The sequence below is a fragment of the Culex quinquefasciatus genome, chromosome 2, assembly GCF_015732765.1.
Source record: "Culex quinquefasciatus strain JHB chromosome 2, VPISU_Cqui_1.0_pri_paternal, whole genome shotgun sequence".
NCBI classification, from domain to species: domain Eukaryota; kingdom Metazoa; phylum Arthropoda; class Insecta; order Diptera; family Culicidae; genus Culex; species Culex quinquefasciatus.
In genome coordinates this window covers 138,932,408-138,950,443 of record NC_051862.1, presented here as the reverse complement: position 1 = coordinate 138,950,443, position 18,036 = coordinate 138,932,408, and the positions used below count along the sequence as shown (strand labels likewise).

Below are 18,036 nucleotides of genomic sequence, written 5' to 3'. Positions count from 1 at the left end.
GAAGAAGAGTGAGGATGCGTAACTATTAGCAAGCCTGATTGTTGTATTGTTTCGCATTTGAATCGTAATCGATCGTAATTGGATTCGTTTCACTTTTTATGGGATCATAGCTCTAGCAGTTACCGTGGGTGTAGCTGATAATTGCATTTGCCACAAGCTATTTTGCCTTCCTCACTGAGGTAAGGCTATAATCCTGCTCTAAAAATGAACTTTGTATAAAAACGTCGTAGAACCACCACCAGAACCACGGCACTGGCTGAACCGATTTGACCCGAACCTGTTGTATTCAACTTGGTTTAGGGTCTCATAGATCGAGTTTTATACATATTGAAGTTTCGATAAGTAATTCAAAAGTTATATATAAAAATGTGTTTTCACATATATCCGGATCTCACTTAAAAGTATGTAAACTATGTCCGGATCAACCATCCAACCCATCGTTGGTTAGGCAACTGAAAGGTCTTTCCAACGAGTCCAAAACATTGAATATCTGGCAACCCTGTCTCGTCTTATGACCACTTAAGTGATATTTATGTACTTTTTTGAAGCCGGGTCTCACTTAAATGTATGTAAACTATGTCCGGATCCATCATCCTACCCATCGTTGGTTAGGCAACTGAAAGGCCTTTCCAATGAGTCCAAAACATTGAAGATCTGGCAACCCTGTCTCGAGTTATGGCCACTTAAGTGATATTGATGTATTTTTTGGATGCCGGATCTCACTTAAAAGTATGTAAACTATGTCCGGATCCACCATCCGACCCATCGTTGGTTAGGCAACTGAAAGGCCTTTTCAAAGAGTCCAAAACATTGAAGATCTGGCAACCCTGTCTCGAGTTATGACCACTTAAGTGATATTTATGTACTTTTTGAAGCCGGATCTCACTTAAATGTAAGTAAACTATGTCCGGATGCACCATCCGACCCATCGTTGGTTAGGCAACTGAAAGGCCTTTCCAAAGAGTCCAAAACATTGAAGATCTGGCAACCCTGTCTCGTCTTATGACCACTTAAGTGATATTTATGTACTTTTTTGAAGCCGGATCTCACTTAAATGTATGTAGACTATATCCAGATCCACCATCCGACCCATCGTTGGTTAGGCAACTGAAAGGCCTTTTCAAAGAGTCCAAAACATTGAAGATCTGACAACCCTGTCTCGAGTTATGACCACTTAAGTGATATATATGTACTTTTTGAAGCCGGATCTCACTTAAATGTAAGTAAACTATGTCCGGATGCACCATCCGACCCATCGTTGTTTAGGTTATTGAAAGACCTTTCCAACGTGTCCAAAACATTGATGATTTGGCAACCCTTTCTCGAGGTATGGCCACTTAAGTGATATTTAAGTACTTTTTTATTCCGGATCTAAAAAATTGATTAAATTTTTGTACAATTATATCATATATTGCCATTGTTGGTAATAAGTGAGGAAGGCTCAAACCACATAGGTGGATTAAGTTAGTTTTTATCTTCAACTCAATATTTTTAAACAGCAATTCCCCACGAAAACAGCATGATTCGAAAAAAAGTTCTCCGATCGGGCTCAAAATTTTTCAGGGGGTTCCTTGGCCGAAATAATTAGACCCGTATTTTTTTATTTCGCCATTAGGGTGACCTACGCCGTGTTAGGGTGGTCCGAAAAATGGCAATTTTCGTCATTTTTCGCAAAACCCATTTTTTTTTCAAAAAATCATATCTCCGCGCCATTTCATCCGATTTTAGCTGTCTTAGACGCAAATGAAAGGTGATTAGTTAGACTATTTGAGAAAAATAGTAAGAAGTTTCAAAAATCTAGCTTAACATTTGAAAAGGTCTTTTGAAAACTTAAAATGCTGTTTTGAAGGTCTCGGGACCAAAGGACCTATGTCTAAAAATATTTTTATCGGATTTCTCGAAAAATTTCACAAAACATATAAAAAAATGGAGAAGTTATGTTTTCGATACTCTGAGATACGATTTTTTGAAAATAAAAACTGGGTAATAGAAATACGCAACTATGTAAATTTTTCCGAGAAATCCGATAAAAATAGTTTTGTTGGAAAGGGGTCCACTAATGGATAACGTACACAGAAAAAAAAATCATGGTAATATTACATCTGGGAAGGGGTACATCTTTTATGTCTGAAAAAAGGTGTAATTTTACCTCTAGAAATGTGTAATTTTACCACCCTAGTAACATTTTAGGTTTTAAGTAGGCCATAAAAGCCTATTTAGGCCGTATGCGGGTTTTCAGAACCATGATAAAACCTTTAAGTTTAAAAATGTTACTAGGGCACCTTTCTGGTGTAATATCACTTTTTCAGTCTAAATTGAGGTAAAATTACATCATAAAAGAGGTAATATTCAACCTTCCAAAATTACAGCTTCCAAATTTACATTATTTTTTTTCTGTGTACCCTATTTTGGCATGATATCAGTTGATTGAACTTCTGTTTTCTTTCGAAATTTAAAATATTAGAAAAATCACTTTCATAGGGGAGAATCGACGAAAACCAATTCACAAATTAACTCATTGAATTAAAAATTTAATTACAAATCCGTGAACTGAAAAAAAATAAAATGACTTCTGGAGTTAATAAACCAAATTTCCAGTTTTTGCTTTTTGAGTGTTTTTGAAACCGCCTTGAGTCAGGGGTATTAAAGAACACCCAAAAAGCAAAAACTGAAAATTTGGTTTATTGGACCTTTTCAAAAAAAACTTCAGACTTAATCTATGAAGAAAGAAGCCTGGAAACCCAATAATATTTCCGATAAGGTAGAAAAAAATATTACATTTTAATTTTGAAAAGTTATCAATAAAAGTTAACATAACATCACTTAACACTTAAAACAAACACCTATTTGATTTCGTGTTTTAAATTATATTGATCACATACAGTCATCCCACATATTCGGAACACCCACAAATTAGGAACACTTTGATGATAATTTGTCAATAGCATGCCAAAAGTAGCTTTTCTGTCGACCTTACTATTTTTAGAATCTTCATTTGGACATTATCTTGCTATTTCACTAGTAAAAGTAGTACTTTTTGAACAAAAAACTTCATTCCAAGACTATTTTGTGCAGAGCAGCAAAACACTGCCTCCAAATGGCCTGTTTCATAATTGTGAGATGTTATTGTGCCTCCCACAATTGTGGAACACCTGAATTTAACTGTTATTTTCACAAAAAATACAAGTTATCAAACCATGTATAAAACATCACTAAGCTTGAGTTTCATTGGTTTCAGTGTGTGAAGTCATTATTTGGTAATAAATATGTAGGACTCCTGGAGAGATCCAAAGTTTGTTTACATTCGTAAGAAAAAAGTGTTCCGAATTTGTGGATTTCAAGGGTCAAAGTAATTCTTCAAAAACTTCATATAAAAGTTAAAATTTGCCGTTGTTCGATACAGCATTCGAAAGATCGCAAGAAAAGCTTTCAAATGAAGGTAAAAGCGAATCATTAAGTTCAATTATCGATTTGCTATGATTTTTTGAACATTGGCCGATCTGGAAACCGTTCCGAATATGTGGGATGACTGTACTTATAAATTTTAAAAACTAATGATTGCAAAACAACTGGTCTGGCGTAAAACGCATTTTTCTCTAATTTAATGTGTTCAATTTAAACTAGATAACATGCAAGCGACCGTCACCATTGCAAAACGCAACATGCTAAATAAAAAAAAAATGCTGTGTAATAACGTAACTAATTTCCCCCTTTCCGTTCTCATCTCCATTTTCCGTCCACAGAAGTACACGGCGGCAACTTGGTCAAGCGAAGTCTGAAAAACACAGTTCCCTGCTTCGAGGATGGACGATTTTACAGGTCAGTGTGCTATTGGTGTCACTTTCCGCTCGGAAATGCAGCGCACACCACATTTGATAAGGAAAATCGTCGGTTGAAATGCCATGCCATCATCGAGCTCACGCCACAATTACCCACGCTAATGAAGCAATAATTCGCTCAATCAACTCACCAATTTTATTCACACTTGAAATTTTCTCTTACTTCTTTTTCTCATTTTTCCTCGATAATTTCCAATAAATCGTCTCTCACCCCGCCCCTCCCCGCCCCGCCCCACCTAGGAATCCGGAGCGGCCAATTCACAAGATGTGGACCAACACGGAGTGCGCCAAGTACTATCTCTGTCTGGACGGCGAGGTGTTCGAGTTCAAGTGCTCGGTCGGGCTGCTGTTTGACGTGACCCGCCAGATCTGCGACTTCAAGCAGAACGTGGACAACTGCGACATCACCGCAGGTGGGTGGGAATTGTGGATATTGTTGACTATTTTACCATCTACTGATTTATTTATTTTTTTCGTGTTTTTTCCTGTTACGTTTTTGAGTCTGAATATTTTTAAATACACGAAATCAAACCATAAACGCAATTTTCTATCTTTTCGGGAAAACTATTACACGATTTTTAATTACAGTCCAGAATCGATTATTCGAAGGTTTGTATGGGACGTCGGATAATCGAAGCATGAGCATTTATTTTATGTTCTCAACATCAAATTTTAGTTCTGCGACCCTATTTTAGTCAAATTTGAATAGATGATTGTCTATTATACTACAAAATGCATTTTTTCAACATTTCATCGCCGCCAATTTGGATTTAAAAATTCCAAATTACTGTAGCGTATACACAAAAAAATATTTCCGAATGTTACATCATTTATGATGTAACACTTTTGCACGTCATTAAACATGTAAATTTAAATACAATTTGATGTAAATTTGCAACAAATTATACGTAAAAACATGATTTTACGTGTGATTCAACCGTTTACGTCGAATCTCAAGTTTACATCAACTGAGTTTACATGTGATTCATTTTTTCCGTGTCGAGTAAATTCACATATTTTTTTCTGTGTAGTTTAGGGGTCATATTTTAGCTGCTAATGTTAATTGTATGACGGACGCTAAACATTTTTGAAAAATAATGATTTTTGAAAAGTCTAGAAAAAAAACTTTACTTAATCCACCTTTAGGTGGTTGGTGCCTTCCTCACATTCATAAAGTGAATACACTACACAGCCAAAATATCTGAGATCCGGCTTAAAAAAGTGTAAGCACTAAAGTACTTATAACTTTTAATAGGGTTGTCGGATTTTCAATCTTTTGGACTCTTTGGAAAGACCTCTTGATTATCCATCCAAAGATAGGTCGCATGGTAGTTCCGGACAACGTTTTCATCAAAATATGTGTGATCCGGCCTCTAAAAAGTGTATAAATAACACTTAAGTGATTATAACTTATGAAAGGGTTGTCAGATCTTCAACGTTTAGGGCTTAGGGTTGGAAAGTTCTTTCAAACTCTAGCCAAATCGTTTTTTTAACATAACTTTTGAAGTACTTTTCCAAACTTCATAATATTAACTAGGGTCTTGTGGGACCCCAAGACCCAGTCCGGAGATAATCGTGTGCATATTTTTCGGTGCACGGACTCACATCCAGACACACGCACAGACATTTGTTCAGAATTTGATTCTGAGTCGATAGGTATACGTGAAGGTGGGTCTACGAGGTCGAATAAAGAAGTTCATTTTTTTAGTGACTTTAAAGCCTTTCCTCATTGAGGTGAGGAAGGCAAAACACTCAAATTTTCAATTTGCAATCGAATAATACGTTCGTGAAATTTCGATAAAGTGCACTGTTTCCAAATTAAAACCATTTTTACATAATTTCTTTTCGGAAAAATTCTCCATGTTAATTTTTTTAAGCTTATTTTTTTCAAAAGAGGTAAATATTCAGCAATTCCCCACGAAAACAGCATGATTCGAAAAAAAAAGTTCTCCGATCGGGCTCAAATTTTTTCTGGAGGTTCCTTGGCCGAAATAATTGGACCCGTATTTTTTTGTTTGGCCATTAGGGTGACCTACTCCGTGTTAGGGTGGTCCGAAAAATGGCATTTTTCGTCATTTTTTGCAAAAACCGCTTTTAAAAAAAATCATATCTCCGCGCCATTTCATCCGATTTTAGCTGTCTTAGGCGCAAAAGAAAGGTGATTAGTTTGGCTTTTTGGAAAAATAGTAAGAAGTTTCAAAAATCTAGCTTAACATTTCAAAAGGTCGTATGAAAACTTAAAATACTGTTTTAATGGTCTCGGGACCAAAGGGCCTATGTCTGAAAATATTTTTATCGGATTCCTCGGAAAATTTCACATAGCATATCAAAAAATTGTGCAGTTATGTTTTCAATACTCTGAGATAATTTTTTTTGAAAATAAAAACTGGGTTTTTCGACGCGCCACGCGCAAAAATGGAGAAATGACGAAAACGGGAAAAAATCGACCTTTTTAACTAATATTGCGATAGCTTCAAAATTTTTGCGATGACCTATACATGTTAGGGTACCAAAAGTTGCGTATTTCAATAGCGAAAATTTTGGTACCCTAACATGTAAGTTGCGTATTTCAATTACGAAAATTTTGGTACCCTAACATGTATAGGTCATCGCTGAAATTGTCAAGTTATCGCGGTTTTAGTGAAAAAAGTTGATTTTTTCCCGTTTTCGTCATTTTTCCATTTTTGCGTGTGGCGCGTCGAAAAACCCAGTTTTTATTTTCAAAAAATCGTATCTCAGAGTATTGAAAACATATCTTCACCATTTTTTGATAAGTTATGGGAAATTTTCCGAAGAATCCGATAAAAATATTTTCAGACATAGGCCCTTTGGTCCCGAGACCTTTAAAACAGCATTTTAAGTTTCATACGACCTTTTAAAATGTTAAGCTAGATTTTTGAAACTTGTTACTATTTTTCCCAAATAGCCAAACTAATAACCTTTCATTTGCGTCTAGGACAGCTAAAATCGGATGAAATGGCGCGGAGATATGATTTTTTGAAAAAAATGGTTTCTTCGAAAAATGACCCACCATTACACGGCGTAGGTCACCCTAATGGCCAAACAAAAAAAAATACGGGTCTAATTATTTCGGCCAAGGAACCCCCAGAAAAATTTTGAGCCCGATCGGAGAACTTTTTTTTCGAATCATGCTATTTTCGTGGGGAATTGCTGTATTATAATCTTAGGCCGTTGCAAATATTTTTAAAAGTTTATGTCGCGTTTTTTCGTCGATTAAAAAATATTGTAGCAATTAGAAATATCTTTTCCTATTTTGGGCCTACTAAGCAGAGCGCACTTGAATTTGATATATTTACAAAGGCTGCTATACTGCCCATGTTCGCATAAATGTCCCATATGCAAAACCAGCAAGCTGAGAAAAACGCATTTGAAGTTTGTCCCATACATAAGGCTACGTGTTAAGTTTTCGCGAAAAAACTGGATTTCCTCCTGATTTCTAGAACAAAGTACTGGATGTTATAGGCTCTTTTGAAAGAGCACACGATTTTGAACCAAACTGCATCAAAAACTCGAAATCGCTGAAAATGCATATGGGACATTTATGCGATCAGGGGCAGTATAGGCAGCCTAGCTTATATTACAGTCTAGACTCGATTATCCGAAGGCCTCGAAAAAATTTAACTTAGGATTATCGAATCGCTGTATATCGCTGTATTAGCCCGAAAAACTACAACATTTTTTGTCCCTGTCTTGGGTCTTTTGCTCCTAGGATTCGACCTTCAATGTGCCTATTTTCGACCTACCTTCTGATTGGTTGAAAAGTAGTAGACATTTTGGGCCCATTAACTAGCAATTTGCCAAGAAAAAGTGAAGAGTGATATATTTATTGCTTTATTTCTAATTTAAGAGGAAAAAGTGGAGAATTCTTGGCCACCAAAATGAAGATTATGACTGCACGTATTATTCTCAAGTAGCAGATTCTTGCCAGATTTGGTGAAATGCCATATGGGTAATTCTCCGCCAACTCACACAGCAGTTGCCCCGACCCCTCTTCGATTTGCGTGAAACTTTGTCCTAAGGGGTAACTTTTGTCCCTGATCACGAATCCGAGGTCCGTTTTTTGATATCTCGTGACGGAGGGCGGTACGACCCCTTCCATTTTGAACATGTGAAAAAGAGGTGTTTTTCAATAATTTGCAGCCTGAAACGGTGATGAGATAGAAATTTGGTGTCAAAGGGACTTTTGTGTAAAATTAGACGCCCGATTTGATGGCGTACTCAGAATTCGAATAAACGTATTTTCATCGAAAAACACTAAAAAGTTTTAAAATTCTCCCATTTTCCGTTACTCGACTGTACAAAATTTTGGAACATGTCATTTTATGGGAAATTTAATGTACTTTTCGAATCTACATTGTCCCAGAAGGGTCATTTTTTCATTTAGAACAAAATTTTTCATTTTAAAATTTCGTGTTTTTTCTAACTTTGCAGGGTTATTTTTTAGAGTGTAACAATGTTCTACAAAGTTGTAGAGACAATTACAAAAATTTTGATATATAGACATAAGGGGTTTGCTTATAAACATCACGAGTTATCGCGATTTTACGAAAAAAAAGTTTTGAAAAAGTTGGTCGTCATCGATCATGGCCATTCATGGTCACCCGCGACAGACACGGACGACGAAACAAAGAGAAACGCAAAAAGTAACTTTTTCAAAACTTTTTTTCGTAAAATCGCGATAACTCGTGATGTTTATAAGCAAACCCCTTATGTCTTTATATCAAAATTTTTGTAATTGTCTGTTCTACAACTTTGTAGAACATTGTTACACTCTAAAAAATAACCCTGCAAAGTTAGAAAAAACACGAAATTTAAAAATGAAAAATTTTGTTCTAAATGAAAAAATGACCCTTCTGGGACAATGTAAATTCGAAAAGTACATTAAATTTCCCATAAAATGACATGTTCCAAAATTTTGTACAGTCGAGTAACGGAAAATAGGAGAATTTTTAAAACTTTTTTAGTGTTTTTTTCGATGAAAAATAAGTTTATTCGGAATTCTGAGTACGCCATCAAATCGGGCGTCTAATTTTACATAAAAGTCCCTTTGACACCAAATTTCTATCTCATCACCGTTTCAGGCTGCAAATTGTTGAAAAACACCTCTTTTTTCGCATGTTCAAAAATGGAAGGGGTCGTACCGCCCTCCGTCACGAGATATCAAAAAAACGGACCTCGGTTTCGTGATCAGGGACAAAAGTTACCCCTTAGGACAAAGTTTCACGCAAATCGAAGAGGGGTCGGGGCAACTTTTCCCGATTTCGTGTGAGTTGGTAGAGAATTACCCATATATTGTTGAATTCAGTTTGGTAGACCCAAAATAGGTAGTAGGCCCAAAATAGGGACAAATTCGATTCGATTGAAAATTTATTTTTACATCCAAGATTTTTAACTGGAGTACTTTTTTCGAATCATTTCAAAATTTTTGAGGTTGAATAACATCCTATTTGAAGGTACTAGGGTGCCATTTTTTTGAAGGTCAAACTTCGAAGTCTTTTAAGAGCTCTGCAGAGTGCTTAAAACTTTAATGCAATGTATTAGGATGTAACAAAATAAATCAATTTTGCGGGCATTTCAGGGCATGATCCCCTAGGTGTACTGTATTGTATTTTGTAGGTGTATTTTACATTTACTACATAAGGGAAATATACCTTTTGTAATCAAACACCTATCTTCGTCAAATGAAGAGTTTGATGCTTGATTAAAGCTCCAAAAATACTATTTAGGCTATAAACTTACCAGCAACAGCACCGCCTCAAGTAATCACGCAATTTTATGCCATTTACTGGCCAAAAAGATCAAATTTAATGCACTTTTGATCATAATTTCTATTTTGCGAGGCCATTTCTCATCAATTTGGAGGCACACAGATCCACACGCAAGATGAGAGCTTAACTGCGTAGTTAATTACTCACTTGAAAAATAATCCCGAAACATTTAAATAATTAGAAAGTGCCATTAAAAAAACAAACGCGCCAAGTCTTTTGACGTTTGATTTTTGACGACCCAGCGAGCGAGAAGCGAAGACAAATAAAGAACAAAGGGTGGCCACCAACACCACCAGCAGCGCCTGTTGGTGTGAGCCAGTGATGTCAGGAAATTTTCTCTATAAATGCTACTTTTCGTGAGTGTTTGCTTAAAATTTCATCAATTTTGGCAGCACTTAGCAGACCCAAAAGAGCGCTGGAAGAAAAAAAAGAACTAAGCTGAAAATAGGAAAATAAGCGTGGTCCAATGCAATCTCGCCTGATTAGAATACATTTGGGAAATATTTTTTTAATTACTTGTAAAAGGAATAGCATAACTTTTAATAGAAGTGAAAATAAACATAAATGTTCACAAAAAGTTGCTCTACTCGAAAACTCCAGATTATCGGAACACTCCAGATTATCCAGCATAATTCAAACACGACCGCTTATTAGGCTTAAAATGGGTATATTACCCCTACTACAGCCAAAACGCTAAAAAAAACTTGGGATTTTTTTTTTAGAAAGAGCTGAAGAATTGGTCTCAAACAATCACACACACTACACAAAATATCGTCAATAATTTGTTTCAATCAATCAAATTATGCATAGAGCTTTATGACGTTTCGCGTACGCACACTAGCGCATCATTTGGTTTTGCTGGCTGACAAAATTTAACCTCACTTTATTTTCGTGTACGTACACGCAATACATACGCACGTAGAATGCTCTATTGGAGAGAAAAAAAAACTCGTATTTTTTAGATTTTAAAATTCCTTTTTTAAGTTTTCGCAAATCGATTTTGCTTAGAAGCAAAATCAAAAGTATATTCTAATTATTTGACTAATTTCCCCCCTTTTCCAGAGGCCCGCGTCCCCAAACCCCTGCTGGATGCCGCCCAGTGCGAGGAGCGATCGCAGCTCGGTTGCGGCGACGGCACCTGCCTTCCGAACGAGTACTTTTGCGACGGTTCCGTAGACTGCGCGGACGGTTCGGACGAGGGCTGGTGCGACGTCGAAAATGACCCGAACGCAGCGGATCCGTGCGATTTGTCCGTGTGCGAACTTCCGGACTGTTTCTGCTCCAAGGATGGAACCATCATTCCGTCCCGACTGGAGCGCACTCAAACGCCGCAGATGATCGTGCTGACCTTTGACGACGCGATTAACTTCGAAAATTGGGAGCTTTACACGCAGAAGATCTTCACGCCGGGTCGGAAGAACCCGAACGGATGTCCGATCAGGGCCACGTTCTTCATCTCGCATCAGTACACGAATTACGCCCACGTCCAGAAGATGTGGAACGATGGCCACGAGATTGCGATCCACTCGATCACGCACCGAGGTCCGGAAGAGTGGTGGTCACGGAACGCAACCATCGAGGACTGGTTCGACGAAATGGTTGGCCAGGCGAACATCATCAACCGATTCTCGAACGTGCGCATGGAGGAACTGCGCGGGATGCGGGTTCCGTTTCTGCGAGTCGGCTGGAACCGGCAGTTTCTCATGATGAAGGAGTTTGGCTTCGTGTACGACTCTTCGATGGTGGCTCCACACTCGAATCCGCCCCTCTGGCCGTACACGCTGGACTACAAGATGCCACACGCGTGCAATGGGAACAACCAGTTCTGTCCATCGCGGAGCTATCCGGGCATCTGGGAGATGGTGATGAACCAGCTGGAGGCGGGCGATTACACGTGCGGCATGGTGGACACGTGTCCGCCGCACATGAACGGTGACGACGTGTACAAAATGTTTGTGCACAACTTCAAGCGGCACTACCACACGAACCGGGCCCCGTACGGGCTGTACTTCCACTCGACCTGGTTCCGCAAGCAGGAGTATTTGGATGCGTTTTTGGTAAGTGGCTTATTTCTTTGTAATTTATCGAGAAATTAAAGTTGTAGGAAATTGAATTTCCTAGAAGAATCTCACCAAAAGCCAAAATACTGAAACGATGTTTTTTGTCATACATTTTCACGATTTTCCCCATATAAACTTTAACGATAAAAAAAGCGACCCTTAAACCATAACCGATTTGGCTAAAAATTGGCACAGTAACATATTATTGCCTAAAGAGCAATTCTCTGAGATTTTGGTCTTTCGATTTTTTTTTTTTTTTTTTGTTAATCCGGCTAAAACTTTTTTGGTGCCTTCGGTATGCCCAAAGAAGCCATTTTGCTTTATTAGTTTGACCATATAATTGGGTACTAAAGCCCTATGTAAATTTTTATGTACAACGGTAAAAAACACGATTTAAAACCATTTCTGATCACTTTGTTTCATTTTAATGCAAAATTTTTTTTTGACAAGACAACATTTTTTCGGTGGATCAACTATGGTCCCCTTGGAACGAGCTGTCAAGTAGGAGCTTTTCTGTCAAGAAGGACTGCGAGGTTAATTTTTCTAAATTGATTTCAAAATCAATTTTAAACTCTTTGTGGTCGTACAAAGGGTCATTTTACTCAGAAAAATAAGCTTTATCGCTGTAAACAATAATATCAGCAATCTGAGCTTCATTTTAGGACCCAATTGTCTATACAAATTTGGCAAATGTCCATACAAAAATGATAAATGAAAATTCAAAAATCTGTATCTTGTGAAGGAATTTTTGATCAATGGTGTCTTCGGAAAAGTTGTAGGTATGAATAAGGACTACAATGAAAAAAATGATACAAGGTAAAAGAAATGGTGATTTTTAATTTAACTTGTTGTCACTAAAACTTAATTTGCAAAAAAACACTATATTTTTTATATGTTTAATTTTCAACTTCATTTTTCGATTTAAAATCAAATTTGAAATCAAAAAGTATTTTAGTGAAATTTGCACCGTTTTCATGTTATAGTCATTTTAGGTAACCTTTTTGAAAATAGTCACAGTTTTTAATTTTATTAATTAGTACCCATGTTTACCCACTTTTGAAAGAAATATTTTTGAAAAGCTGAGAAAATTCTCTGTATTTTGCTTTTTTGAACTTTGTTTATTTGCAAAATAAACTACTAAAGTTGGGATTATTAAGCACACATCGGGCCGATGACCTCATTTGAAGTTGTACTTTTATCACATGAAACATTTAACTTAACGACTGTGTAATTTGACTTTTACTACAGTAATTCTTATAACAAAAAATGAATTATTAATAAAAATAATATTTTTGTTTTCACTGTGCGCAGTTTGCGCGCGTTATTAATCTCAATCACCCAAGATGGCGGCCTTTAGCATCCCCCTGGATTATTCGTTTTTCAGCCTGCACCTCCAGCAGATGGTTCCCTCTGGCTGGGCATGAGTTTTTTTTAAAGAACCTATAAACTAATGTCTTTCATATGTTTATAGGACCTATTAAAAAAACTCTAGAAATTATCAAAATTTTCAATAAAATTCAAATGCCAACTCGTATTGTTTGTAAACAAATCGTTATGACAAACTCAACTTGCAACCTAGATTATGCACTCTACGTCAACTTGCATGCAATTTACGTCCGACGGTAAATCATTCACGTCACGACGTCAATTCAAGTGAAAGACGTTTTTAGACCCGAAGCGGTTTCTCCACCTGGAAAGTTTGAGATGGAAAATTCCAAGATTTCCGGGAAAATCTTTACAAAAAAAAGCTTCAAATATCTTTTTCTAAGTAAGCAAGCATGTTAACATAGATTTTGCATGAAAAATATGCGTGAATTGGTGAAAACTATTTACGTCTACAGATAAACCGGTAACGTAAATTCAAAGACGTGAATCAGATTATTTTTTCAAAAGGTTCTATCTGCATAGGAAACCCATGACGGATAGGTTGTTTTGAAAATTTAATCTAGAATTCAGGAGTTATGAGAACACACTCTTAGTAGCTGAGATATTGTCGCCGCGGTACTAAACCGAATTGAGCGAGTTTAACTCTCGCGACGATTTTCTGTCGCGAAATATCTGTCAAGCATGTTTGGGCTGTTTCGAATCAGTGTGTTACACTCAAAACAATGTTCATCACAATGCTGCATGAAAACTAAGCTATAGCTTTTTTGTTTTGATTGCTGGGTTTTGTTTGAGTCGTTGGAAAACATCGTGCACTCAAAAAACTGTTCACCACAATGCTGCATGAAAATTCCGGTGGCAGATAATTTTCAGTCCAAAACAACTTTTTACATGAATCATGCAACTGTCGCAGTGCATTCATGTCAACCCTACTTGATTTGAACGCAGCCTTCACCCACACAACTAAATGTTGCGTGAAACTCATGCCTGAAAAATCGGAGGCGTGGCATGCAGTCATCTGTTTCTTGGTTTGCATGAAATTCTTGTTATATCCACGTGGAAACTGCTTTGGAAATAAATCATTGGCATTTTCATGCAACATTGAAGTGAAAAGTGATGGTGATGAACAAAGCATTTTGGGGTTGCGTGAAATTCCTGTCTGCAAATTTTTAGGCGTGAAAGTCTGGGGACAGTCAGTTAGCTGCTGATTGTCATCAACTGAACATGGTTTCAGTTTTTTTCTGTTTGTGCCGGAACAAACCAGCGCTGTTTTTTCGAAGTGAGATTATTGAGTGCAATAGTAAGTATTTTCCCCACAATGCCGTCGTATTTTGCATAAATTTTTATTTGCTTATTTTCTAGGCCACGAAAACCGAAGTTCCAGCGCAACAATAACCACCGACAAGCGAAACATGAAGCCGGAGGTGAGAAAGGCTCACCCGGTCCAGGACAAGGGAGTCAAACAAGCTAGGAAAGTAACGAAAGAACTAGTCGCGTCCGGCAGAAGGTGAGGATCACTAAAGAAGTCTCCCTGGACCCGCGTTCCGCAAGTGATAACCCGAAACGAGAACCATGAGTGCGTGTGTGGAATTGTTCTTTGAAAATGTCTCCTGAACCAGAAAATAGCAGAAAACTTTAGTATGTTGTGTGTTTTTTGTGAAGTGAAAAAAATTGTGTTAAAGTGATACATTAAAATTGGTAATAAAAAAAAATGTCAAAAGAGCAACCTTTTTTTTTCTTTGATAAGTAATCACAAAACGCAAAAAAAACATTACGAGTAACAAATCTTATAGAACAAATCCCAAGACGCTCGAAGCTAAAACGCATGAAAATCCAGCGACTACATTTAGCTGCGCATGGGTATCACTTTAAAATCTAATAAAAAGCACAGGACAATGTGGTGAAAGCTTCATGAAAATCCGGTGAAATCCATCTGAGGCGCATGCAAACTTGCATTCAATGTGTGTGTCAGCTGGTTTTCGGTATGCATGAATTTCATGACACAACCGCATGGGAATAGGTTTGGAAAAAATCCACATACCTTTTCATCAGAGGCGACTCGTCCACCTGTTCAACCTGTTCATTGAACACGTAGCCGATTTCATGCGGATATTTTTTTATTTAAGTACCGCGGTGCTTTTTCAACCAGCAACATACAATTACAATTTTTGTTTGAATATACGTTAACAAAATCGACGCCCTATGTTCAGCAGCGCAGCATGCACCAAAAAAAGCATTGGCCCGCCACCCTTTACTCTTTACCTCTCTTTACAACCCACCAATACTAAAGCGAGTCAGCCTGGCGGGCCACGCGCAAATGCTCGTCGCGTTCACACCGACCCTCTGAACGTCGGGGAAAAAATCTCCATACGGAAAAAAATTCAACACATGTAAAGAGCTTCCTATTCATACGCAGTTGCGGTATCGATGTGTTGGTAAATCTGGTTCAATCTGAGAGCGTGAACTGACAGCATTTTTGGGAGAGAGCGAAATGCCACCCCCAGGCCCCAGCTGACTTAGCTCGCTCAGCCCTGCAGGGAGCTGCATGCAAAAGGTAAACAAGCCAGCGCGTTGACAGCACGTTGAGAGCATGAATAAATGAGAGAGAGCGAGAGCACCACAGATATTGCTCTATATTTGGCGCACTTTTAGGCATCAGGCTGTTTTGCGCAGACTGGTGATGGCTTGTTTAAAAACTGGAATGTTCAACTGCGCGCGTTGAACCTCTTCGATCTTCTTGGTAACTAGTGGATTCTTGCTCTACTGGAAAGTGATGTAATGATAAGTTTAGATAGTGTGATTGATAGATTGAATTGAAACAATTGAAACAAAAAAGTACTGTGTTTTTTCCAGACTCGGGACACATGAGAAGAATTATGATCGTAGATTCAACCATGATCGTTATTTTATTTTCAGAATGGTTGTATTTAAAGCGGATGCAGTCCTTAAAAGTTTAAGATTTTATGTCATTAAACGACTGTGTTTATTCAGACTGTTGGTCCTGTACACTCTAGTTGATTATATTATTATCATATATTGTAGAATGAATTTGTTCTGAAAACTTTTTTTTCACTGATGCTAAAAACAAATATTTTCATTATGTCGGATTCATGTCAATTTAGTTTTGTTTTTAACATCAGAAGCTCTTCTTTTTATTCAGAAATTGAAATCCAAAATTATGAGGACATACCTAACAGTGAGTAAATTCAATTCTCTAAAAAAAAATACAAAGGATCAAAAGCGATACGACCTGGTTCTAAAAAGTATAAAGTAAAATGTCAATTTAATTTTTAAATAGTAACCAAGTTAGCTCAATATTAGTTGGGCCTAAAAAAGCCCAACAAACAGTTATCCTTTGTGAAGGATGTGGTATTTTTTCTGAACATCCCGATGAATAGTTTTGAAATTTAGTACAATATTCAATAACTTCCCTTGAATTTCGATAAGGATGGCAAAGCGATTGCTCTATTTTTCCACATTCGCCACGCTAATGATTAAGTCTTAAAAATGAATTTTAACGAGATAAAAAAGTATTAATCATAAGTTTAATTAATTATTTGCATAAACAGAAAATTATAATATTATAAAAATAATAAAACGTAAAAAAAAGCCATTGCAAAGAAAAAAAGCTTCAAAAACATTTTTTAACATTAAGATTCAAAAATTTACTACGATCTATAATCAATATTTATTAAAAACAAAATTGTAACCGGGTCGACTTCCAGCACGAAGTCAAATCATCAAAAAGAGTTGAACCAGCCTCCTGAAAGCTGAAAAACTCTATAATAAAGAATAAAAAAAATAACATTGAACAGGTACTTCATTCGGGCACGAGTCGCCTCTGCTTTTCATGCAGCATTGTGGTGAACAGTTTTTTGAGTGTGGGGTTCTACGTGGTGTTTGCAAAGAAATGCGACAATAATGTTTAAATAATTAGTGATTAAAATCATTAAACTAGCATCAGAACTGTTTTGGTTGGGTCATGTAATGATTTTCAATTTGTTCCCAGCTTCAGAAGGAGAGATAAAATGTCAAGAGTTTTGGTCACAATCCTGGGCTGGGTTGCTATCTGGCCTCAACAAAATTACCGAGTGATCGTCAATCTGGTCCGTTAGTCCCATCACGAGTTAGCCATGATAATCCGGTTGCTGATTAGGTGGGCCCCAGAATTTATAAAATTTGTTTTGACAAAGACACCCTTTTGAAAGCCGAATTTGTCGTCATTATCCTTTTCAGGGTAGACTTCACGGCATTACCCATCAAATCCACGCCCATTGAGTTTTGTTTCGAATGTGACATTTGACATACACTCAGAAAAGAAACTACCCAAAATTGCTTCGCGAGATGAAAAACACTCGCGCTGTTAAATATTTCGATTTATTTCCGAAAACACAATATTGCCATGCAAAGGTTTAAAAACAGGAAAATTGATGTTTTCTAAGTCTCACAAAACATCCAACCTTTTTCTAATTTCGATATCTCAGCAACCAAAGGTCCGATTTTCAATGTTAAAATATGAAGCATTTGTTTAATTTTCCGATTTATTTGAAAACAATATTTTCATTATTTTAATCAAGACTTACAATTCAAAAGGGCGAAACATTCAATATTACGCCTTTTAAAATGTTACTCTCGATTTAATTTTTTTTCAATATTGTTTTCGAAAAGAAATTGGTGGGTTGTTTGGGTGAGACTTAGAAAACATCATTTTTTTGTTTTTAAATCTTTTCATGGCAATATCTCAGCAACTAAGGGTCGTATCAACAAAGTTCAAACAAGCGAAATATAGAGATTTTTCTCAGTTTTTAAATTATATCTGTGCAAACATAAGCACTAATTTAAAAAAAATGAAAAACTGAGACTATTTTTTAAGAAGTTACCTAAAAATGGCTATAACTTGAAAACGGTGCACTTTATCAAAATTTCACTAAGATACTTTGAATGAAGTTGAAAAATTGTTGCGAC

General features: G+C 36.8%; 1 protein-coding gene across 3 annotated transcripts in view; it reads left to right on the top strand.

Annotated features, from left to right (window-relative positions):
- The window catches only part of LOC6036693 (chitin deacetylase 1), a 47,555-nt gene that overhangs the window by 28,528 nt on the left and 991 nt on the right, over window positions 1-18,036 (top strand). For all 3 annotated transcript variants that reach the window (XM_038255787.1, XM_038255785.1, XM_038255786.1), the window contains exons 3-5: window positions 3,744-3,819; window positions 4,080-4,252; window positions 10,691-11,685. In XM_038255787.1, coding sequence (XP_038111715.1) covers window positions 3,744-3,819; window positions 4,080-4,252; window positions 10,691-11,685 — 1,244 coding nt within the window. The remainder of the gene's footprint in view (window positions 1-3,743; window positions 3,820-4,079; window positions 4,253-10,690; window positions 11,686-18,036) is intronic.